Source organism: Rhipicephalus sanguineus, chromosome 6 (assembly GCF_013339695.2).
Source record: "Rhipicephalus sanguineus isolate Rsan-2018 chromosome 6, BIME_Rsan_1.4, whole genome shotgun sequence".
NCBI lineage: Eukaryota > Metazoa > Arthropoda > Arachnida > Ixodida > Ixodidae > Rhipicephalus > Rhipicephalus sanguineus.
Genome location: NC_051181.1, coordinates 78,507,567 through 78,532,420, shown reverse-complemented (window position 1 = coordinate 78,532,420; position 24,854 = coordinate 78,507,567). Strand labels below are relative to the sequence as shown.

General features: G+C 45.4%; 1 protein-coding gene across 3 annotated transcripts in view; it reads right to left on the bottom strand.

Moving 5' to 3' along the window:
* LOC119397365 (cytochrome P450 3A24) overlaps window positions 1-24,426 on the bottom strand; it is a 102,105-nt gene extending 77,679 nt beyond the window's left edge. For all 3 annotated transcript variants that reach the window (XM_049416819.1, XM_049416820.1, XM_049416818.1), the window contains exons 1-8: window positions 24,336-24,426; window positions 20,672-20,724; window positions 19,070-19,166; window positions 16,716-16,832; window positions 15,575-15,663; window positions 13,549-13,694; window positions 12,709-12,824; window positions 10,281-10,422 (exon numbers count right to left, since the gene is read on the bottom strand). In XM_049416819.1, coding sequence (XP_049272776.1) covers window positions 10,281-10,422; window positions 12,709-12,824; window positions 13,549-13,694; window positions 15,575-15,663; window positions 16,716-16,832; window positions 19,070-19,166; window positions 20,672-20,724; window positions 24,336-24,344 — 769 coding nt within the window. In that variant the 5' untranslated portion in view covers window positions 24,345-24,426. The remainder of the gene's footprint in view (window positions 1-10,280; window positions 10,423-12,708; window positions 12,825-13,548; window positions 13,695-15,574; window positions 15,664-16,715; window positions 16,833-19,069; window positions 19,167-20,671; window positions 20,725-24,335) is intronic.
* Between the last annotated feature and the right edge of the window lie 428 nt (window positions 24,427-24,854).

Here is a 24,854-nt window from a genome sequence, read left to right as displayed (position 1 = left end):
AACTAGCGCGGGTCGCCGGCGATAAGACACAAACGCAGCGCGGGGAACGATGCAGCATGGCCCGCGTCTCACATAATTTTAATTTCGCCACGTGTGGCGTCCCGTGCGTTGACCCAACGCCGCGTGCGTTTGTATTCTGCCATTAGTATCGTGAAGAACGAATAAGGGATGGCGTAATTGCTTCTTAAAATTGCTTCATCTGTAGAAGGCTTTCTACTTGATGAAGCCAATCCTGTACATGTTGCTGGACCTTTTGTGTTTCCACAAATGAACATATAGACTCGAAGAATTAGTGTCGAACCAGACGTGCATTAATATCAGCATGGCGCACCGCCATTCTTGACTGCCATATACTGTGCAGGCCCAGTAACATGACTAGATCGAGCGGTACCCCTTCCTCATTTTCAACCGGGACAAATCTGATACCGTAGGCGCCAAGGGGCAAATCCTTTTTTAAAGTCCGTTGAAGAACGCCCCAAAAAAAGAACGCATCCCAGCAGTCAAGAAAAACATGTTCGATTGTCTCCGGCTTCCTGCAGAGTAAACAAAGGTTTCCCCAAGGAACGAATAAGCCCTTTTCCTGCATCCATGTTTTCACAGGCAATGTTGTACTGTGTAATTTGAAGAAAAAGGATTTTACTGCAGGTGTTACCTCCATTTGTTTTACTCGGCTTAAGACATTCTGACCTGGGCCTACACGGTACATTGCTCTATAAAAAGGAACAGGAAGAATTGTATCTACTAGATCTTTGTATAACTTTTTACGGGAAACAGAAGAGAGATATTCCAAAGAAAAACGCGTTTTTAAAAAGAGACACGAATTAGCTACTTCTTTCAACGTTTGTTTTCATGTTGCCAGAAGCCACCACCAGTTCCGGTAACAGCCTCACAAGACTAAGCTGTAGAACAGTACGTATGAACGGGTCTCGATTATTTCGGAAGAACATGAACCGGTTAACTAACTGACGCAGATACAAATGCCACAGACTAAGGCCACCAGAGCGAACCCGTCTGAAACGGTTAGTTCTACTTGTTCGCTCCCAAGAAGAACCCCACAAGAAAACAGCAAATATTCGGTGAAGCTCTTGTACTACATTCACACACGAACAGTGCAGTACGTGAAGCACGTACCAGAGCTTACTAACGAAAAATATGTTAGAAAAGGTTGCTCTGGCGAAAACTGGTAGATTAAAACCCTTGAATTGCTGAGTTTTTTCTAGCAGTTCAGCGGCCTGACGCCGCCGGTACGGTTCACTGTCACAATAATCATCCAGTAGAACACCCAAGTATTTTTTGTTCTTTGTTCGGTATATATTTGTTTGTCACTGCTGTATGTATGTACATAGGCAATAAAGCAAGAAAGAGAGGGATGGCGTAATTGTCTAAGGCAGCGAGCTGAGAAGCGAGGGGTCGTAGGTTCGAAACCACGGTCGAGCGCTTCGATATTTTTCTTCTTAATTATTTTTATTTGTGGTATTTATTTATATGTACATACATATACATATCCGGGGCATGACGGCGACGGCAAAATTCAGCCGAGAGTGTCCATATAAATGCTATCACAACAAAAGCAATTTATTTATCACTTGTTCTACTTGTTTTATTCCCTTAATGGTGTGTACGTGCTCGTAAAAAAGCGTAATAAACTTAATTACGTCTGTTCTAGGTGAAGCTAGGGGCGTAACTTTACAATAATACTAATCAACCAGGAAAACTCTTTATGCAATATGCTGGTTTTCAGTGCGGAGCACTTTAGGGGGCCGGGCTATCGCATGCTGTCTTATGGTGTCACCGTATGATATCGTAGCCTGGCGTAGGAAAAAGAGAGAGAGAGGTTTGTTTACAGAAAGGCAGAGAGGTCCGCCTGAGTGATAGGATGCTCTAGCCTGCTACTCTACACGGGGGGAGGGGAAGGGGAGAAAAAAGAGTGATGAATGATGATGGTGGGTTAGAGAGGTGAGTATATACAGTCCCGTCAAGTTGGCGCAGCGCTAGAGCCGTGCATCCAGTCCAGTGGCCTGTAGGAAAGCTGTGACCGCTCGTACGACCACAGTTGCACTGTTGGCGTCAGGCCAAGGGCGCAACACAACCTCATCAGTTAAGGGCCTATTATAAAATCGTTCAGTCGCGGAAACCAATTTCTGTCGGTCAAGTGCATATGCTGGGCAGGTAGAAAATATGTGCTCAAGTGTTTCTGGCACTTGACAGTGATCACTAGAGACCGGATTTTAGGCAAATGCCTCTTTTGTTCCTTGCGTTCCTATCGTGCCACTTTGATATATGAGCATGAATTAGAGGTTAATAAGGGCTCTTATAGTGTTTTTATGGTGCCTAAAAATGCCTATTTTTGAGGTTCGTGCTTAAAAGCCTATAAGTACCTATAAATGCCTATTTTCAAAAACGGCGCCTATATGAGCACTATTTAACCTCAAATTTCGCTTTCAAGTGCAGCTTGAAACCGTTATTCAAGTTACCGGGCAATATTGACCTTTTAAAACTCTATGGGGTTCAACCTAGTCCTCTAGCTTAACGCAGAGCCGTATATCCCATTTCTGTAGCTCAACCGAATCCCGGAAAACAACCGCTAGCAGCAGTGAGATGGGTCACACCGGCCAGCATATACGCCTCCGCGATGACATGGCGCGAGCGGTTGGCGAATGCGAAACCATAGAGAGCTGTCAGGGCGCATCCACTTGATGGAAACGCACGAGGGGCGGCCTGCCATCTCACCCGTAACGAGCGTGAGGGATCTAGCTGTCCGCGCTACTGCAGCGGCGCCCCTGCTACGCGACGAGAGCACGCGGGCAGGAGCCCTGCTTTGTCTGGATCAGCATGCTTCACGCAGCGGCCGTGCAGCGGCCGCGCTTACACTGACACAGGAGTTGTGTCATCTGTTTCCAAAATATAAAATGTGTGTAGTACTTCTCGTGTCCTCGTTTTCGCTCTGCCCCTTTCGAATTGCATAACCAATTCCAACTTGCCATACCGTCAATTCTTCTAAAGTTCACACTTGCCGCTCGTACGATGACAACGTCTCCTCCCCCCCCCCCCGCTCATCCGGCGCCCATGCTCCTTCGGCAGAGGGAAGACGGGTGGCACGTTTGCTCTATGGTTGAGGAGCAATCGACGCGCAGACCTTGCAGTCTTGATGATGCTATCGCAATGCGCCCTCCGTGCCACGCAAATGGCCGGCACGTTTCATCTCTGCTTCCGCCAGGTTCGTCGCCCACGCTCGCATGCTTTTACCGAAGGGTAGACCACGCTATCAATTTGGACTTTATACCTAACATGAGGCCGCGGAGAAAACCCGCCAAGAGGTTCCATATAATTGCTATCGCAACAAGAAGCGATGTGTACGCAACTTTTGTTTTGTTTGTAATTTACCTCTTGAGATGTTCACCGCCAAGGTTGAAATTGGATCTACGCGATTCGACCAGGCCAGTGGAAGGCATCTCACTTTTAGCAGTCTGGATATCTGCTACTGCTCTGCCCTTCTCAGCCATGCCGAAGAGGAAGACACCAAGGAGTGCGTTGATTCGACAGTGGACGCATAACTCGCCATGGTACAGGATAAGTGGAGAGACCGTGTTTTGCGAACCGTGCGCAAAAAAGGTGAGCCGACATGCATTTACGTTGCGTGAGTGTTTCATTCGTTATGCGAAACTATGAAGTCGTCCATTGCGATGCGTTTGTTGACATATAGCCGTCATGGCTGGGATTTGCTGTTGGTTTTCGCATATACTGTCCCTTGCGCTAGCAAACGGAAGGAGGCATCTGCATTGTTTCGAAAAGCGCAAACAGCGATCCTTTGGGTGTGTGTTTTTGTTCAAACGTTGGTTATATTGCGTGCTAGCTTTCTCTATGAAGTTCTAAACTTTCATTGCCATTGAAGTTAATAGGACGAAATGTGTTAGAAACGCTGTTGTAGCGAGTCACAACAGTATGTACCATGCCTGTGTGCTGCATTAAGTGAACATTGAGAGATTTGTTGATCGAACGACCAGCTGATCCGTTGATACTGAAAGACGATGTTTCAAAAGGATAACGCTGATGTACGAAGCGTGTTTTATGCTGTGCGCTAACAATTCGTTAACATGAGATGCACGTGGTTGCTGCACGGCTAAATAAATGAGGGTGTTAGCAAAAATTACCAAGGCACGCCACACCAAGTTAGCATTCGAGTGAATTATTGCAGCTTATCCGCTGCCGAGGTGCTTTAATACTTGCCACCATTGAATTTAGCGGAGTGACGTTGCAGACCGTGCGTATGCTGAGTCAAATTATTATTAGGTATTATATTAGCTTCTTGCGCTTCAAGGACGTTGTGGTCGTATGACGCGCGTGGCGGCTCTATGCTCAAGTTTAGTTCTACCATCAAATAGGACGCGGCAGGGAGATTATAATATTATCTGGTGTTTAACGTCCCAAAACCACGATAGGATTATGAGAGACGCCGTAGTGGAGGGCTCCGGAAATTTCGACCACCTGAGGTTCTTTAACGTGCATCTAAATCTAAGTACACGGGCCTCAAACATTTTCGCCTCCATTGAAAATGCAGCCGCCGTGGCCGGGATTCGATCCCACGACCTTCGGGTCAGCAATCGAGTGCCATAACCACTAGACCACGTGGCGGGGCCGGCAGGGAGATTCGAGCACTTCGCTGTGGAATTTGAAATTTTTACTTACGCTTATTGTAGTAATTTATGTAGTGCTAGCATGTCAGGATGCTTAGTATGTTAGCGTGTTTATCGATGCAGTGACATGGAACATACGTTTCGTGTTTAAGAGATCCTAACGTATTTGCGCAGATTCCTTGCGAGAAAAAGTACCACCTGACACAGCATGAAAAGACGGAAGGCCACCTGGCAAAGGTAAAGCGCGACAAGCCTTCAACAACGAAACAGTCTTTTTTGACAGCAGCCTTCAATGAAGACAGGACGAACGCTTTCAACGCAGATTTGTGCGCTGCCCTAGTGGCTGCAAATATCCCTTGGGTCAAAATTGAATATCCTGTGCTGCAACAATTCCTACAGAAATATTGCAACCAAAACGTGCCATCTGAGTCTACGTTGCGGAGGAACCATCTCCGGCCTTTGTATGAAGAAACATTGAAGAGAATCGGAGAAGAGCTTGGTGACTCCTGCATTTGGATATCCGTAGACGAAACAACAGACGTCAAGGGGCGCTTTGTCGCTCACTTTCTAGCTGGGAAGCTAGCAGCTCACGAGAAGACGAGGGCTTTCCTTGTGTGTTCGAAGCCTTTGGAGAGGACAAATGGGGAGTCTATAGCATACTTTGTAAACGAATCCCTGAAGGTTCTGTACCCTGCAGGAGTCGACGGCGCCAAGGTTCTGTTGCTTTACATAGACGCCGCAGCCTACATGCACAAGGCAGCTCGTCTGCTGAAGACCTTCTGCCCGCAGATGGTGCATGTCACATGCCTAGCGCACGCACTCCACCGTGCTTGTGAAGAACTGAGGAAGCACTTCACTGACGTCAACGAGCTTATTGCTTCAGTCAAAGCCGTGTTTCTGAAGGCACCTTCTCGCGTGCGTTCATTCAAGGAGAAGTTGCCGGACGTGCCCCTTCCGCCAGAGCCCATCGTCACACGTTGGGGAACATGGCGTGAAACTGTTGAGTATTACAACTCCTACTTTTGGGACATCAAGGCTGTGATTAACGGCTTTTCAGGTGACGAGAGTGCTGCAGTTAGGAAGGCTCAAGCTGTCCTCTCTGTGGATAGCCTGCAAGGAGACCTCGCCTACTTGTGCACCAACTTCACTTTTCTCGCTAACACTATCAAGAAACTTGAAAGTTCGGGGGAACGTCTAATTACGAACATTGCGCTTATTCTCGATGCACAGCAAAGAATCGCCGCCGTTCCTCAAGGACCAGTCACCGAAAAGGCGCGTGCGAAGTTGGAGTTGGCCTTGGACAAAAACGAGGGATTTTCTGTACTTACAGAAGTTTCTGGAGTCCTTGCTGGTGAGCACACAAGGATCCCAGTGTCGGTGAAGCCATCAAATGTTCCCAAATACAACTACGCTCCAATAACATCTGTGGACGTCGAACGTTCCTTCTCAGCGTACAAGCTGATTCTGAGTGACAAGAGGCACAATTTTGAATCAAGAAATCTGGAGATGGTGGTAGTTAGCTATTGTTACCACAATTTTCACAGTGATTCTTAGACTACATTCCGCGTGCTCTCCAACCAGATTTCTTAGAACTGGTGCACTTCAAATGGCTGGAAGTGTATTGGACAAACGCTTTCACCTTGGGACGTCCTGCCTTTACAATTAAGATAATGTTATTGTATATGAAGAAATCGGCAGAGTCGTGCCTCACAGTCCTCATGTATAGCACGTTAATGTTTTAATAAATCGTCGTCTCTCTCACATTTATCATTTGCATGTTTTTGTTGTGTGTTAATTTAACTGCGGCAGGCAGACAAAGTAGCGCTTTTTTAAATCAATATTCCCGGCATTTAAGTATTGTTTTTCGTGCCTGTTTCACTGTATGCGACGCTTCTTTAAGCGACAGTGGCCATTGGACATTACTGTGAGCAGTGTGCTTGTTGAATTAAGCCAATAGATTGTCATTAGTGGAGCAGTTTTATGGGACAATTGCACGGCTATGTTCAACTGTTGACGCCTTTGTGCCAGCATAACAAAAACGTTTTTTTTTTTTTTAGTGTTCCTTCCGTAGATAGACGTCGCGCACGTCATCGCTTCAAATTTTTTTGCATTCGTTTAAAAATGTATTGTGCCTATATTTACGACTTTGAAGGCCTAAAATGTTGTTTTGCCTGCCTGTTTTTGGCGCCTAAAACGCACTTTTTTAGTGCCTAAAAATCCGGCCTCTAGTGATCACACTTGGGACCGGTGTCATTGCAGCCGAATAGGTGTGTATAACGTCTTGTGAAGGCCACCCCTAGACGAATACGGTGAATCATACTTGCGATGTGATGCTTTAATTTACAAGGCATGCGGAACTTCGTTTCCGGTCCCCATTTGTGCAACCGCCGGTGTCGTCGTTCCGGTTTGGACCAGTGCCGAAGTGTGAAGCTGCACATTACGCACCGAAGCAGCGCGTTCGTGTCTGGTCGTGAAAACGCAATGCGCACTTCAGGGGCACTGTTTAAAGGGGTCATGAACCACTATTCCAAGTAATGATCTAATGACCTTAGTATCGGAGTTTACTGCCTCCCGAATCGATTGCCCAAAAAAATCTCTCGAATCCGTCAAGAATCAGCGGAGTTACGGGGGTTTGGCGCACGCTTTCAGCGCTTTTTCTCTTTTCTCGTGCCGACGAGCGCACTGAAAGCTAGACAGGGAGGGGTGGCACGGGGGTAAGAAGTTACGTCAGCGCGCGTCATGAAACGCGATCGCTCTTCCGCTGTGATTCGCATGCGCGAGTGCGGCTAGCGTGTAAAGTTAGCAGACTGAGAAGTGCGGCGCGGGCAAGTGGCGGCACCCCGTGGCAAGAAGCGCATCTCATCCGGCTATCGGCCAATAAGCATGCTATGTCTCCGCGACGTCAACATGCAGACGCCCCGCCCACTGACGAGAGTGAGAACCGGCCTCTGTTTGAAAAGAGGGCGCCTGAGGAAACGGCAACTTCGCGCTCCGCTTGTGGCCTTTACGCGGCGCGCACGACTGTAATATTTTGCATAGCAGTTCATAGGCGTGTCAGCTTTCCGCAGGTTGTGTTTTTTCAACAAGCCCAAGGGGTGCTTCATGACCCCTTTAAGGCTCTTTTGGCTTCAGTGTCTGCCTCCTTGTTTCCCATCACGCCACAGTGCGCAGGAATCCACTGGAAAGTGATGAGGTGGCCATTTATTGAAGCAACCTGAAGAAGCTCGGCAATTTCTGTAGCTAAATTATGATATGGGCCTTGTCTCAAGACGCAATTAATGGTTTGCAAAGCGGGTTTGGCATCGCAGAATATCGCCCACGCATGAGGCTGCTCTCCAGAAATGAATATTATTGCCTCCTGGATAGCAACAAACTCTGCGGCAGTTGATGTGGTCTTGTGGTCTACTTTGTACCGTCGAGAGATAATCATATGTGGCATGACAAAGGCTGCAGCAGAGGTATGTAACGTGGTAGAACCATCGGTGTACACGTGCAGATAATCGCCGTACGTTGTATATATATGTGATGTAGGGTCAGTTGTTTCAGGCCAATTGATGAAACGAGGGACTTCCTCGTAATCCCAGGAATCGTGAGGCTAACAGGCGGTTTAGGCAGGACCCACGTAGAATATTCTCATGCCGTAATATCACTCTTGAATAACTGCAGTCTGGAAGGGTGGCGGGGAGTGCAGGTAGCGGGTGCTGCAAACCACGACTAGCATAGACATCTGTAGCATATTGAGCGCGCGCTCGCGCCAAGGAGAAGTCTTCTTGCTCTTGTTCTCCGAGCGCCTGGATGATGATAAGTGGGGAGCACTTTAGGGGGCCGGCAAAACAACGTACAAAAATAGAAAAAAAAGAGGAAGCGAGCGAGAAATAGAAAGAGAGAGAAAGAAAGAGAAAAAATAGGAAGAAAACTAGAAAGAGCAAGAGAGACAAAGAAATAGATAAAGAGAGGCGAACAAATAAATAGAAATAAAGAGAGGGAAAGTAGACAGAAAAAAAAACCAAAAAGAGAAAAAGAAAGAAAGAGAGGAGCAAAGAAATAGACAACCGAAAAGAAACAAAGACTACCCAGCTCCGCACTTCCTTCATGCTTGGCACCACTAGTACGAAGCTGCCTTATCTTTTTTTTTTTTAGCAAAGCTCACTCAAAATGCATCCTGAAGTCAGCCTATACGAATTATATTTCCTTTCCCGCAAAAACCAAAAGAAAATGTTTTTTTAAGCGTGATACAATGAGTACAAAAGACACGCATGCCTCGACTAATAAACAAAATGTAATGCTTATTGCGACTAACAAACCTTCCAGGAGGAACTACGACTTTTGCGCAGCTGTCGCAACAACTTTTGCATTGTCGAAACGTTCGTACACGCACAGACCGCAGGTGGATTCAAGAATACAGCGAACGAGAACGGGTGTTCGTTCTTTATGCAGTAAGCTAATACAGCTAACCGAATACGCATGCGCTCATAAATTTCAAGATGAACAAGATACAAGTAAGCGGGATTCAAATAAGTTAGAAGTTCAGAGGAATATGGAATCTTGAAGAGATGAAAAATGCTTGGAACACGGGGTGTTGCTGGAGCCGACGTTTCGACAAGCGGACTTGTCTTGCTCCGACATGCAGAATGTCGGTTCCAGCAAGCACCCCGTGTTCCAAAGATTTTTCGTCTCTTCAAGTAAGCGGAATATATTTCATAACTGCATAACTAGACTCACGCTGAATCGTATACTCGCCGCTGTGGTATAATGACATTTCCAAGAGATACGAGGAGTCAGTAAGGTAAAAAGTTGGGCGAGTTGGTGTTGGTTCATGATAAGCAAAAGGGCGCGATACAACAGTACACAAAAGCAAAAGAATGGACACGGGACGACGCGCTACTAGCAACTGAAAATTTTTTTTTATTCAGGAAAGGCATATTTATCCCCCGTGCAATCATATCAACCCCAACGAGTCAACAAACGAAAAACTAAAACCTTGCGCACAGCATGCCTACGTCAAGTGACGTTCTAGAAAGGCTATCTCCCCTTCTTGCAAACTGATAGAGGGGTGACCTTTCCTGAATAAAAAAATTTTCAGTTGCTAGTAGCGCGTCGTCCCGTGTCCATTCTTTTCCTTTTATGTACTGTTGTATCGCGCCCTTCTGCTTAATTCTGTTCTGTTGTATCGCGCCCTTCTGCGATCACCTTACGTGCGCCCTTCTGCACGTAAGGTGATCGAGGGCGCAGGTTCGATTCCCAGCCACGGCGGCCGCACTTCGATGGGTGCGAAATGCAAGAACGCCTGTGCGCTTGAGGTGCACAAGGTGGTCGAAATTAATGAAAATTTCTTCACTATGGTGTGCCTAATATCGCAGTTTTGACACGCAAAATTCCAGTAATTATTATTGTCAGCGTTGGCGCAGGCTTCTCTGCTGCGCTGCAATGCAGCAGATAATTAAGTTACGACTATATGTATATGTAAGTACAGTAAATGCGTGTGTTATTACAATAGACTACCTCCTCGACCTATCTAACCGCAAGGTAACAAAATTCGGACAGTCTCTTGAAACGTTAACTTTTTCAAAACTTGCATCTAATTTCAAATCGTATTCGTATTCAGTTCAAATTACAGGACCGAACGTAGCACTTAATCCGGCTGACCTTTAGCGTTTGTCGTGCCATTCAACTTGGCTTCGGCGCCATCGTCGGTGAAGCAGCTGCCCGGTTCATCCGTGCTGTCACCGCACTGGGATAGGCGGCCCTCCCGAGCTTCAATCATGAGTTGGAGAAAGTCCTCTTTTCTCTGCGAGACGAATTCAAGCGGCGCTGCAAGACTTGTGACGTAATTTCAGTTTTTTTTATTGACATAATGTAAAAGTAGATGTTGGCGTACATATAAGGCGCCGGCTACTCCTTAGCCCTTGAGTGGAGATCGCGCATACAACATAGAAATAACATACAAACAGCAGTGCATATAAAATAAGCACACAAATGTATAATATAGAAAAACATACTCTGACACACATATCAAACAACACCATCGTAATGTCCGAAAGACAATTAATAATTTCACTTTCTTTGTTTGCATACAGCGAGAGCTGAATTTTTCTGGTCCTTTCGCGTCGCGTCTGCAAATCCTCCCGCCAATATTGCAGTCGCTGACGACCTAGCAATAAATACATATAAGCTCTAAGGCCAGAACCACGTAGCGCTTTCCTTTCGCCTCTGCGAGATAGACGTGCAAGATGGTTTTCGTTCGAAGTATAACTATTCTTTTTCTTTTCCAATGTAACTATACTACGCAGATTGTGAAACAAAAGGTTCGTCCCCTATGCCTAAAATAGCAATTTCTCTCTGGGCATTGATGCCAGGATCTCTGATAAAGATTGGCAGTACGTTCAAGCTTTCTATCTGAAACCGGCGACACGAACTGAATGCACATCTGTATGGTAAAATCAACTATCTTGCACTAGCCAAATTGCGTTACGCCTCGAAAATCAGCGAACGTAATTTGACTTAAGGTGACGCAGCAATCAGCAGACCTCCGTGATTTTTATGAACGCCGTGTTGGGATTTTAATATATAAAAAAGGAGGGAAGCTTCTCACCAAGTTCTCACAAAACCTAGGCTTAACATGGGATTGGCAAGCAAGCACCACCACATGGCGAACGCAGATTGACTTCTTTCTTCATCTTCTTTTTTCTTTCATCTGTCTATGTTTCTTTCTGTTGCGCATATCCGTTTTCTGCAGCCCTGTCCTCCTTTATTCCTCCCCACGCTCACATCATTCCTCCTCATGCTCACTTTCCTTTCCCACCCTCTTATACTATGCACGACTGAACTATGATATGAGCGGCTTGTCACATAGCCGCTCTCTGTGGCGCATATCCGTTCCTGTCCCTCTCACCTCTTCCTTTCCGTCGTCCTCACCCTGACTTCTCTTTCCCACTTCGCACTGCATGATGCATGTATGGTTTCTTTTTCTCTTTTTTTTTTCTGAAGCAGTATCAAGCACTGGCGTGGCTTGTTGGTAGAACACTTGCCTGCCACGCAGACGGCTTGGGTTCGATTCCCCTTCCAAACCTGGACTTTTGTAGCGTTAGCTACACTGGCCTAGCCGAGCCAGTTTCGCGTGGATCCTCAAGAGCCATGCCGCGCATGCGCGAGGATCAGTGATGTCACGCACCGGAGCCGGCAGCTCCCGCGCACTCCGCCGCTGCCGCGCACGACTCGCCGCCGTCGGTCTGCGCTTTCCGGAGGAGTGACGTCGTAGCCTTTGCAGACGCATTGGCGCCGGCGCGCGCGCAGCTATTCGCCTTCGCTGTGCAGTCGCCGTCTGACACTGCGCTGGAGCCGCTTGAAAGCGCCTATGACTGGCGTTTGCCAGTGTGGTATAGCCATGGAGAAGGAGAGCGCAAATGCTGCTCAACGGCGGAGAAGCTTAACTCATCGGATCCCGAAGTAGTTGCCAGGCAAAATAAATATACATGTGCCACATAATACGTATGTCGTGTGTGTGTCATTGGAGCAGCAGTAAACATGATAACCAAGCTAATCCTAGACAATCAGGAAAGCTAAGAATAATTAGCTGAACCTTTGCCAACGCTACGTTATCTTGGCATAGCCGAGCTATGCCACTGCAACAATTTTTTGGATGCTATGCAAGGAGTTGCTTGATTTTTCTGGTGAAGCGAACCGGCCTAACGAAGAGCTTAACAACTCCGCTCTAAAGCTATGGAAGTCTGGCAACTCGTATGATTGAGGAACATTGCATTGCATTTGTATGCAATAGCGCAGGTGTCGCGTTTACTAGCAGCGCGCAAATTAACTCACAGTTGTTGCCCTTTTCAGAGCTCTTCCCATAGCGTCTGCCATAGAGCGTAAACGCAGAATGGTGGCCACAAGCACACCATCTACCTGAAGAAAACGAAAATATCTCATGTGCATTCCTAGGTAAACCAATTCTTGCTTCTCAGTAACACACTGCGGTAACTATCGGGCGACACGGGTGGAGCAGAGGCCAGAAAGGGTTGCGAACAATCGCCCGTAATTTTATCTCGCCTAGTTATAATGCTGAACGAAAACCAACCTGATTGTTTTTTGCTCTCTGTGTCATGATGCGTTGGCAGATGCTCTTGAAGTAGAGAAAAGCCTTTTCGTTAAACGTTTTCGGCTTTATCCTCTTGACAAAGTTGGCAAGTAGAACTGCGAAAAAAAAACGTGCCCGAGTCAACTCACTATCTTGAAAAAAAAAAGAATCCTGCCACGTACAACAAGAAATAGTGTCAGGTGTCGAAATTTAAGGTTCAGGTCACCCGTATTTTTCTTTTCTCAGTGACCGTTATTGATATAAAACACTTGGGACCATCTGGAGTTCGTTCCGAAGCTATGTTAGCCTTTAATTAGGGAATCGATACAGCTATTTCAATTTTTAAGCGAATTACGCGCATACAGTAAAATAACGGACAATAATGTATGGCGGCCGTTTTGGAAAATGAAAGCACAGCATGCGTTCAGTGGTTGCTGAAACTTTTCAACAGCTGAAAAAAATTGCTTAGTGCACGTAATTTTTTATTAACGATTCACGCCGCTAGGATGATTCCCAGATGAGCTGTGCATGCAATTTATGTGCCTGGAAGTGTGACGTCAAAAATTTTGTCACACATTAAAGCGTCACTTGTCCTTTGCAGGAAATAAGAGTACCAGACAGCAAAATTTTGCGGGTCGGCTCCACAACAAATGCAATTATCTTCTTTGTTAGGGTGTAATGCTTCTAATCTAGCTGGTGACTATAGTGGATGCAATACCAACTACAGGCTGCAACATTCATTTAGAGGTGACGTTCCCAGACAAAACGAGAATACAGCTCTCTCGAATATGCTGCTGGGTGTACGTGCAGAACCAGCATGAGATGAGTGAAGATTCTTACCAGTGATCACTTGAAGTGGAGTGATATTCGCGGCGAAAGCTATCCTCGCTTGCGTCACAAATTCGTTCGTGGCGTCCGTGTAGGAATCGAGCGTCGTGCCGAACGCGCATCTCGCGATCATGTCGAGAGCGAAGTGTCCGTAAAACCTGCCAGGAAGCATATGTAAAAAGCACTCGCCGCAACGCTCAAGGTACAAGGTCACTAAGCGAGGTCCTTATCCCGTTGTCTTAGTGTCTACCCTCGTTCTGACAGGAAGCGTTATTTTACAAAATGTTTGCTCGCAAGTACTACAGACCTCAACAAGCGGCATCTTCCCGCTAGTCGGTTGCGTTTTTATCAAACGATGATGCCGATAACACTTTCCCTACCCTTTTCTCGCTTTTGCTCTTGCTTAGTCAACAGTGGTTATGATGCAGCTTACATTGCAAAGCAGGGCAGAATACATGCTTCTATGAAGGTCGCAGGTATCTACAGGCTATGGCTGTTTTTTCTTTTTTTTTTTGAAAGGTTTCACATAGCATAGGAATCATCAACCGCAGCATGCATGGAAATGCAAAATAAATGAAACATCGTATAAGTGTAGGCAGGCTTATGAAAGGAAAATATAAAGACTGAAATAGGCTTGTGTCGTTCAATAAACACCAATAAATAAAATAAGAAAATAAAATGATTAGCGTATAACTTTAGTGATCATTCTGCCTTCCTAGCCGCACCGTGCTATTTATAAAGTCCTTCTCGTCACTCTTGGCGATATAAACGACCATAAATACCTGCCTTACGGCTCTTTTTCTGCCAGGGGCAGTTTCTTTGAAATTCACCGCATTACAAATCCGGTTAGGCCAAACGCCAACTCGAATCTATTAGCGCTATCATATTTATAGAATAGATTGCTCTACATCTGTACACTTTCAAAGTCCGGAGCTTTGTCCGAAAGTCTTTATTGCAATATTTCGCGTTTTCTTAGTGATACCTTCGACTGGTTCTCTACCAAACTCCAACTCGTATTACGACAATGCGGAGCACTCTCCTGTTTCACACCAGAAAAAAAGCCCTGTCCCAGCTGTACCGTCAGCTGCTCCACAGGAAAATCGGGGCACCCGCTTGGTCATAACTGTACTTGGTCATAGACGCGCCGCGCTTTTAGGTTAAAGGGACACTAAAGGCAAATGTTAAGTCGGCGTGGATTGCTGAGATTGCGTTCCAGAAACCTCGCAGTGCTTGTTCCGTGCCAAAGAGACGCTTAGTTTGAAACAAAATCATGTTTTAGCAGTGTTCATATAATAAGCCCGTTTCCCACCGCCCACCTACAAGAACGACCTTTCGGCGTAGCATTCGCCATGTCCGCCCATTTGCCCGGCAGCCGGCGCGGCGGAGTGCGGAGAGGCGTAAACGGAACTTACGTCCTCCCAAGGGTAAAGTCAACAAGTTCTTTTTTTCCATGAATCAAATTTAAATGCACAAGGTCCGTTTCGTTACATCTTGCAATGTACCGTAATGCCTTTTTCTGCCATCAGTAACTTGAGTACTAATGAATAATTGTGCCGAGGACGGGTTACGTCATCGGGCTCTTGTTCCAAAATGTCGCACTTGTGGAGCAAATCCTGTCCTACACTTACTTTAATTTCTCGATTACTAAAGCGCTTATGAGCACAACATCGACGTTTCAGAGCTTCTCAAGGATTGACTTTTCACTCTGGCATAAAATCTTATTTGCCTTCAGTGACCCTTTAAAGGTGAGAGCGCCTCCATGCATTCTGTGGTTGGAGCGCGGCCCTCTGAAAGAAGTAGTCGAATTTGTTCAGAGCACTCCATCTTTACCAGCCGAATAAACTCCGCGCGGTGATAGTCCTCGTGAGGCTCCCTAATGTGATCAGTCGCGTCCATGATTAGTTGATATCCTAGATGAGCCTCCATATGTCGAGCATTTTGCTTAGTTCATAGTGTCGGCTGTCAACAGCGAAAACAAACGCTCTCTCTCACTAGTCCTGCATAGGCACAAAAAAAGAATTAAAAGTTCAGCACTCACTGTTTGACGTCTACGTCTTTTTCTTCTTCCGCTGCGTCTGCGAGGTGCTTAGCACTAACTCTTGCGCAGTCTTGAATTAGGTCATTCATCTGGAAGTGCCGGACTTCGTGAGCGCAGTGTCTTTCAGAGCGAAGGTCCACTTGCCTAACCTCCCGCGTTTTGTTTTTCTTTTTTTCATGGCTGCATATGCTCCTGATGGGTTGGCATATGGGTCCTGAGGGTTTACGCACGAAGGTCATATGTGCACCAAGTCATAGCAAGTGGTCTTATGTAACCCCTGCATGCTGATCAACAGCGTAGTGCGAGTACACGTGCTTCTGGCATGGGTATTAGTATAAAATAAGTGGGCATAGATCTTGTAAATATTGTGCCAGCGAATAGCACCAGATTTTTAATTCCGAGCGCAATATATTCAGCTAATTTTACTTTTATTCATTCTCACAAGGGTGACATAACTATATGATATAATGGCATAGTATCGAGCTATTCATCCGAAGCGTGCCTTACTTTGTCATTGTAATCGTCATTTTTTGCTTCCCTTTACATCTAGTTCCTTCATTTCCTTTTCCAATGATGCAGATTCTTTTCTGACGTCATCAAGTCCTTACGCTAATGCTCTTACAAAGAAAAACTTATCCGAACCTGCTATTTATCAACAAGGTCTATCCCTAGTTCTCTACTCCTACAACATGCCATGAATCTAACGACATCATAGATCTTGGACATATGCTGTGGCGTTGTTCCGCGTTACGAAACGGCAAGGACAAAACCCTGAAGTGCGGACAATGGAGAGAGATAGAGTTTGTGTGTGTGCTTGCGTGCGTGTGTGCGTGTGTTTGTGTGCGTGTGGGCGTGTGGGCGTGTGTGGGCGTTCGTGTGTGCGTTCGTGTGTGCGTGTGTGTGTGTGTGTGTGTGTGTGTGTGTGTGTGTGTGTGTGCGTGCGTGTGTGTGCGTGCGTGCGTGTGTGTGTGTGTGTGTGTGTGTGTGTGTGTGTGTGTGTGTGTGTGTGTGTGTGTGTGTGTGTGTGTGTGTGTGTGTGTGTGTGTGTGTCAACTGTAGCTATTTAGAACAAGAACAATAGATAAGCGGTACACTTGGTAATTAACTAAACAAAGTTCCGTCAATTCAGCAATGTTCTAACCTTTCTCAGCTTTGCAGTTGAAAATGCAGGTGTAGAAAGTTGCCGTATCTTTCTCCAGCGTTCCACAGGCGCAAGCGTCATTATGTTAGTGAGAAGTGGATCTTCAATCTGGTGATCCTGCAAATTTTTTTGCAGAAAATAGGTGCGTTTAAGCCCGCAGCACTAAATTTTTAACGTTTAGGCTAAATTGTGGAGTTCCTTGCCGCATTCAGGCAGCATCGTAGAATCATAGGGAAGTTCAACAGGATGAGGCGCCACCCGTAATATTGTATAGCTTGAAGCATATTGAGACATTCCTGTAAAATATTCCAAACCATTACCTTCAAATAAGGCGACTACGAATGGGATTCCGACTATCTAAAGATATTGAGATAATTGTTACTGGCAAGATCGTTTATAACAACCAGGTCAATGTTACCTAAAGTGTCACAAAATTTCGCGGAGATTGCCGTCAGGAATTCTAAACACAACTTTTTTTCGTGACAACCTGTATCTTTCACGAATCCCGTAACGCCGCGAAAAATATAGAGTTCATTTTCCAATTGCTGCTTCTAGTCGTTTATTAATTATATACAAGCTTATTAAAAGAGGATAACTTGAATCCGCATAAGTTTTTGCAATCTGCTTTACTTTCTTTCCAATGAGTAATAGAAGCAGCGTATTATTGATTGAAGCAAAGGATTCGATGAAGACAACCTTAGATTAAATGCTAATTTTATTATTTAAATCTTTGGTGCACTGTTGTACCTTTGTTTTGAAAGTCACATGACGCGCACTGCGCTTTTTTAGTGTAATATTGTCATTGTCAGAGAGGTACGTCGTGCAATAAGACCATCGTGGTATACAAGGGCACGCTAGGGGTGGGCCTAGCATATGGTCAAATTTTCTAAGGCTGCCACCTAAACAGAGCCCGCAAGAGATAGGCGTGTGTGCATTCTTAAAGAGATGTTACAGAGGGATTAAAAAGGTTTTGTCTTGTATATTAGTAGATCACTTTTCAATGGTAATAAAAACACTGTTGTCACGATAAGACGCTTGTTGATGCAGAAAAGGCCCAGAATGAAAAGAGAAGCGGAGACGCCACCTTGATGTTCCTGAGCTAGCTGGCCGTGACTTCATAGAATTTGACGGTCGTTACTAGTTGGTGTATAATTGCTTATTGATACGAGTTGATAGTTTTGCATTCTGAATGAAATACCTATAACTTATTACATTACTGCATCTTTTATTGGGTCAAGACAGCCGAAACACGATAGATTTACACTTAAATTTCTGACGCCAGTCTGAGATCACAGTGATGTTGCGACGCTGCGGTTTTGGCGCCAAACTGAAGCGGAAAGAAACTTCGAACTTCATTTTTCCTTCTAATAACGAACCTATTGCCGTCAGATCGGAGATGAAATCGTTTTCAAATAATCACTTATCAGTGTAGCCTGATCTAGGTTTCCGCATTATTTTGTGTTTAATTTCGGAAAGCTGATACTTATCGGATAGTTACTTCTCATTTTTTAATGCCTCCCCATTTCGGAACAACTTTCATAACAGGATGTGGGCTCTTCCTGCGATAAATCTGTGAGGCGGGCTAAGGGAAATGGTCTCATAAACAGTTGTACGAGTACAGGTGCAGTGCACCTCAAATAATTTGAATGCCGGAAACGAGTGTGGTTGGCATTCTTGTTTCATTGACATACTTTCGCAAACCCTAACATTCGCTCCTCTAAGCTTGGAGGAGCAAATATGGCAGCTCATTTTAACATTAACTGCAAATTCAAGAAACAGAAGAGTCACTTGAACTTCATCTACGGGCAACTCCGCCCGAGTAAAAGTACGATTATATCGAGAGAAAAAAAAGAAATAAGCTACAAGAGCGTACACTTTCGTTTAGAAATAAATTTCGGAGACTAAGCACTAACGCAATCTATTTACAAGTCGGTTCCCATCAGTAAATAATATTTTTATGTCCATCAAAATTAAACGCAAGAAACTGCCCACAGCATTAAATGTTAAGAGTTCCTTTGTTTTGCATTAAGAAGGTGATTAAGATGCAACACGTTATGCTTTGTAGCGCTGTTTGCACAGCATCCTAATATTCTTTATAATTTTATTCATTTCTTGTCGTTCAGAAACATTATTACAAACTTATGTTTAAATATATCTGCACCAATTTAATCTATCTTTTTGTTTTGGGTCTGGACCCATTTCAGTTGAAGTCGTCGCGAGAAAAAACAAAAAAAAAACTGCAGACGAAGCAATGACACCACACGGTGTGATACCAAGTGTAAAGCACACCACAAACAGCCAGTAGAACACAATGTTTTGAACTTGAATCTACAAAAGTATACAGGCAGTCTTACCCGTCTGTTGGGCAGCGACGGAAATTCCTTGACTAGAATCTGCTTTAGCAGGTCAGGATCCGTCACCATCAACGTTGGCTTCCCTCCTTCGTAAATACTGTGATGTGTCGGCGGAAGCGGTTAAGGGCTGCGTTATTCAGCTCTCCCAACAACACATCCATGCAAAAATTAAATGAGCAGCCATATCGACAAAACGTGGCTATGATAAGACTCGCGTCTAAACTGTTGTCGTGAGAAAGAGCGACGCACACGTCTCATCCCTACCTCTCGCGAATATCCGCAACATTACGCTATCCTCCGGTAAGGCTTTTTCAAAATGATCAACCGCTTCTCGGGACAAGCTAGCAAACAACTTTGAAAGCATACCTGTCTCTATCGTAAACGTCAGTCAGTTCAGTGATATTTCATCTTTGACTGTTTGAAAACTCGCGTGCACGTCTTATAAATGTGATGTAAAAGGTATTCAATACGGCAGTTTTATTACTCGCATAAAAGCGAGACGACAGGTAACTTGAGCTTGATGCGTCCTCTCCTTGTCGTACAATTTGTTTAGTTAAAGTTTGTCTTCAGTGAAACGTAGCCAAGTTTCCACGCCTGCATCTGCAACTGACTATCTTTGCTCATTTAAGCTGTCAAATCAGCAGCGAGTGCACGAGTCGTGACCGACTATTACATTCTCTTTGGTAGCAATTTTTTATTGACACCCCAATAAAGCTTTTCCATCAAACATGAAGTAGGTAAGAATCGCCGCATTAAGCGGCACGTGCCGTATACGACTTGTGGCTTAACTTATGCAGACCGAAAGAAAATAATTTAAGAAAATAAACGGTGTCGCAAAATCACGACACACGGTGTCACACTAAGTGTAAAACACACCACGAACAGTCAGTAGAACACGATGTTTTGAAAGTCAGTCTAGCAAAGTATACAACACGGGCATAAACATGTATACAGGTGCTTATATACACACAAACATTTTTAATGTCCTGTGATGCATGAAAAAAAAATCAGGCTTGTAAGTAAACTCACAGAACGTAAGCACACGATCATAACATAAAGCTGCCTTCATGAAGATAACAAGGCTAGATTAACATCAATCAACTGCTTTCGGAAGGCACTATACCGCAATATTTTCATCCTCTAAAACTTTTTTTTCCAGTTTCTAGCCTGTTTTTACTCTTTCTCTTCATTTTAACGTAACGTTTACGCAAACTTATTAGAACGCAGGAAGGCAGTAGCTTACTCATAGCACATTCGGATCCGCTGTTAATCAATGTAGCGAGAAACGGGTGACGGAATGTGCTTTTTTTGTTTCTGATCTACATGCCGCCAGAACGAAAAGGAACGCATTACCTCTCTTGAAACGGCAATTCCTGCAGACGGGGAAGTCAGGACACCACTCACTAATATCTGTTATGTTACTCTCCGCTAAAGTAAAGTCGGTCTTGAAACATATCAAAGACGCACACATAGAGAAAATTGTCGGATTCGAGCAAAAAATTGTGTTCCTTGTCATGGTGGTGGAGTGCGTAGATTGCCGATACGGCACACATATGGATTATGCGTATTCAGAAATGATCAAGAAAGTGAAAACAACATTACCCGCACACTCGTCCCATCTTCTGACATCGTTCTTGATCAATTAAGCAGATCGGCTGGTGTTAAGTATCCATGAAAAAAAAAAAAGATTAATCATTCATTACAGTTGGGTATGTGCAGAGCTCTCGCATTGTTGAAACAAGGAAACATTCCCGTATTTTCAAGTGCCCTACACTTTGCCAGGATTGCAGTTAGCTTTCATTATTGCTAAGTAGCGACATATAAAGCATATATTATTACTGCACGTATTATACACGCAGCGATTCGGTATGGCACATCTTGTGTTCAACAGAGCACAAACACAACGAATGCATAGTTTGCCGCTCAAAAACAAGCACATAAAAGAAGACGAGGACGACGACACGGGCGGCACTACCAACTAAATTTATTTAATGTCAGTACACAAAGAATACATACTGAAAATAGAACGCGTGCACCTAAAACCACAAGCATAGCTAACAGTACAAGCAACGCTCAAGAAATATAATCTCCGAGGAGTACAGTTGTAATGACGGTTCGCTAATGCACAATTCAACCAACTTCTTAATGTAAGACGAGCCGTTTGTTCAGTGCTCCTACCAAGAATCTTCACGTTACCAAATCGCGGTTCATACTTGCAAGCTTTGCTGTGCTCAGGCTAATACGCAATTTCGTTACCTTTGTTTAAATTTAGCTCATGTTCCGTAGTTCGCATATTAACACAGAGCCCAGTCTGTCCAACATAAGATTTGCCACATGTCAGGGGGATTTCGTACACCCCCTCCTGCCTCGCATCTGGTATACACAATAGCGGGTTTCTTGCCACGGCCTTAGGGTCTTGTCCCGTCACCAGACGTGCGGAGTCACAGCTGACCCAACTTAACCGGGGCTGAGAAGGCGAGTGGTACACCATACCTGCCTGCCACCTTCTTGAGGATGTCGGTAACCTTGTCAACATATGGCACCACTGCAGGTCTTACGGGCATCGTTTCCGTACCCACTGCTTTCTTCTTTCCTTCGATCTCCTGCAGGAGGGTCTCTGCCACTGACGTCAATAACGCACCAGGGATACCTGCCCTCTGTGCATTCAATATCTCACCAAATAGGCCCAGGACAAGTTCTTCACAAACATAATATTGGTACCCAGTTGTATCAAGAAGCTACAGACAAAACAACAGTCTACGCCACACCGAAAGCCTTCAAGGGAAGAGACGTACTTTGGCAGACTCGAACAAGACGCTCGTTTACGACATATTGTATCAAGAAGACAAGCAACTAACTGGTTACGAGGCTTCGACCTCTTGCCATTGAATGCCATACGCATAGGCGTGCGCACGGGGGGCGGGGGGTCAGGGGAGGGCGGCCGCCATCCCTATTCACATAAGAGGGGGGCGCAAATACAGCCCCACACATTGACATAACAGGGAGGACCGCTCTGACTCTGGAGGGAGGGGGGGCGCAATGTCAGCGCCATCATCATCATCAGCCTGTCTACGCCCACTGCAGGACAAAGGCCTCTCCCATGTTCCGCCAATCAACCCGGTCCTGTGCTTTCTGCTGCCACGTTATACCTACAAACTTCTTAATCTCATCTACCCACCTTATTTTCTGTCTCCCCCTCACGCGTTTGCCACCTCTTGGAATCCAGTCAGTTACCCTTAATGACCACCGGTTATCCTGCCGACGTGCTACGTGCCCGGCCCATATCCATTTCTTCTTCTTAATTTCAACTATGATATCCTTACCCCCGTTTGTTTCCTGACCCACTCTGCTCTCTTCCTGTCTATTAAGGTTAGACCTATCATTTTCCTTTCCATCGCTCGCTGCGTCGTCCTCAATTTAAGTTGAACCCTCCTTGTAAGTCTCCAGGTTTCTGCTCCGTAGGTAAGTACCGGTAAGATACAGCTGTTATATACCTTCCACTTGAGGGATAGTGGTAGCTTACCATTCATGATTTGATAATGCTTGCCGAATGAGCCCCATCCCATCCTTATTCTTCTAGTTATTTCACTCTCATGGTTTGGCTCCGTGGTTACTACCTGTCCTAAGTAGACGTACTCCTTTACAACTTCCAGTGTCTCGCCACCTATCGCAAAGCGCTGTTCTCTGCCAAGATTGTTCCACATTATTTTAGTTTTATGCATATTAATTTTCAGACCTACTCTTCTACTTTCCGTATCCAATTCAGTAGTCATGAGCTGTAATTCGTCTCCCGCGTTACTCACCAATGCAATGTCATCAGCGAATCGCAGGTTACTGAGATACTATCCATTAACTCTTATCCCTAATTCTTCCCAATCAATGGCCCTGAAAACCTCCTGTAAACACGCGGTGAATAGCATTGGAGAGATCGTGTCTCCCTGTCGTACGCCCTTCTTTATTGGGATTCTGTCGCTTTCTTTATGAAGGACTATAGTGGCTGTGAATGCGCTGTAGATTTCTTCCATTATGTTTATATAGGCTTCGTCGATGCCCTGATTACGCAGTGCCTGCATGACTGCTGATATCTCCACCGAATCAAATGCCTTCTCGTAATCTATGAAGGCTATGTATAGGGGCTGGTTGTATTCCGCGCATTTCTCTATCACCCGATTGATAGTATGAATATGGTCTATTGTTGAGAAGCCTGTACGAAATCCTGCCTGGTCCTTTGGTTACATTGACATACATTGACATAATTGTGAGGGGGCGTGCTGCGACATACCTTCCCCCCCACCCCCTCCTGAAGGGGAACCCTGCGCACGCCTATGGCCAAGCGCATGCTCTTGAGTAAACTGCCGAAGTCTACAGGCCGAGCAGATCTGCGAGTGCTGTGCGTTTTTAATCCATATAGTAACACTTCCAGAATTCTTCAGTGTTCAGTTTGGCTCGCCCACAGCCTTCTTTTCACGCTGAAGTCGGAAGGGACGCGATTCTTCAGTGCAATGCCAGAGGGCGAAAGTCGCGTATATGTCACAGAAACTCTGGCCTCTGAGGGCCATTCTTGTCCTTTCGTGCGTCACTCTGTGCTCGTACAGCGCTCACTCTCTCCCTCCATTTGCCTGTCTATTCCCTTACCAACAGCGTAGGGTGGCAAACCGAGCGTTCTTCTGGCTCACCTGACTACCTGCCCTGTTCTCTCTTTCTCTTTCCCTTTTTTTATAGACACATGCATAGATAGCCCCCCTGCCGATGCATCATCGTGTAGGGCGCTTTCCAAAGGGCGCAGCGGATCGGGCCTGTTGGCACACAGCGGTCCCCTCTTAAAGAGAACATCGGAGCGCGTGGCGTCCACTCGGCTGCAACGAGCTTCGCGCAATTGTTGTGACCGCCGGGCGTGGGGCTCTTTCGTCGAGTGAATAGCCTGCTTCGCGACGCATCGGAGTGCGGCAGCAGACGGTAGAAGACCGCGGATGAGCACACATCACAGTGCTCACTGCGTCTGCACAAAACTCGTTGCAGCCGTCTATCGGCGGTGGCGCCGAGGGCACGCCACGCGCTACGGTGTTTATTTAACAGTGTACCGCAGTGTGCGTCATACTTATGAATGATAATTAGCGCCAGAGCGTGAAAAGAAACCAGGAGAAAGGGAGCGTTAGCTTATAATTAGCGCTTTCTTCTTCTCCCTTGTTCTTTCTCATGCTTAGCGTTATTCATCATCATTTACGGTGGTTTACCAACAAATAATAATATCACAAAAGTAACTTACCCTACGCATTCGTTGAATTGGACCAAACACGAGCGACAAACTTTCGGACTTAACATTTTGGTCCTTCCAGTAGTTTCTGTGTCTCGAAAGGTAACTGAAAAATAAGAAACGAAAAATACCTCGACGTTACCATTGCACGTGTAGGCGCACGCAGCACTCCGTAACTCTCTCATTCAGTGCCTCATTAAAGCTACGTGAAATCTGCGTTAAAAGTATGCGGACGTACTTGCGGAACTGTTGGATCACTAATTGCTTTCGTGCATGTCACAAATCAAGCCTTTTTTCCCACCAGCATGTAAAAAAAAAAAAGAATAGTTGTGCACCAGCTGAATCAAGCACTTTTGCGTACGCCGCCGATGTGCCAGAGAAAAAAAAGGTATTTCTGCATATTTGCTTCATACGCTCGACCTAGTATTGGTATGAAAAGTCTTCCCACAAAAGGCCGGGGCTTACACTTCCGGTAATATTTTCTCCAGTTAGTACATTTCTCAATGTCGTCCGGCAGCCTGCTAGAATGGT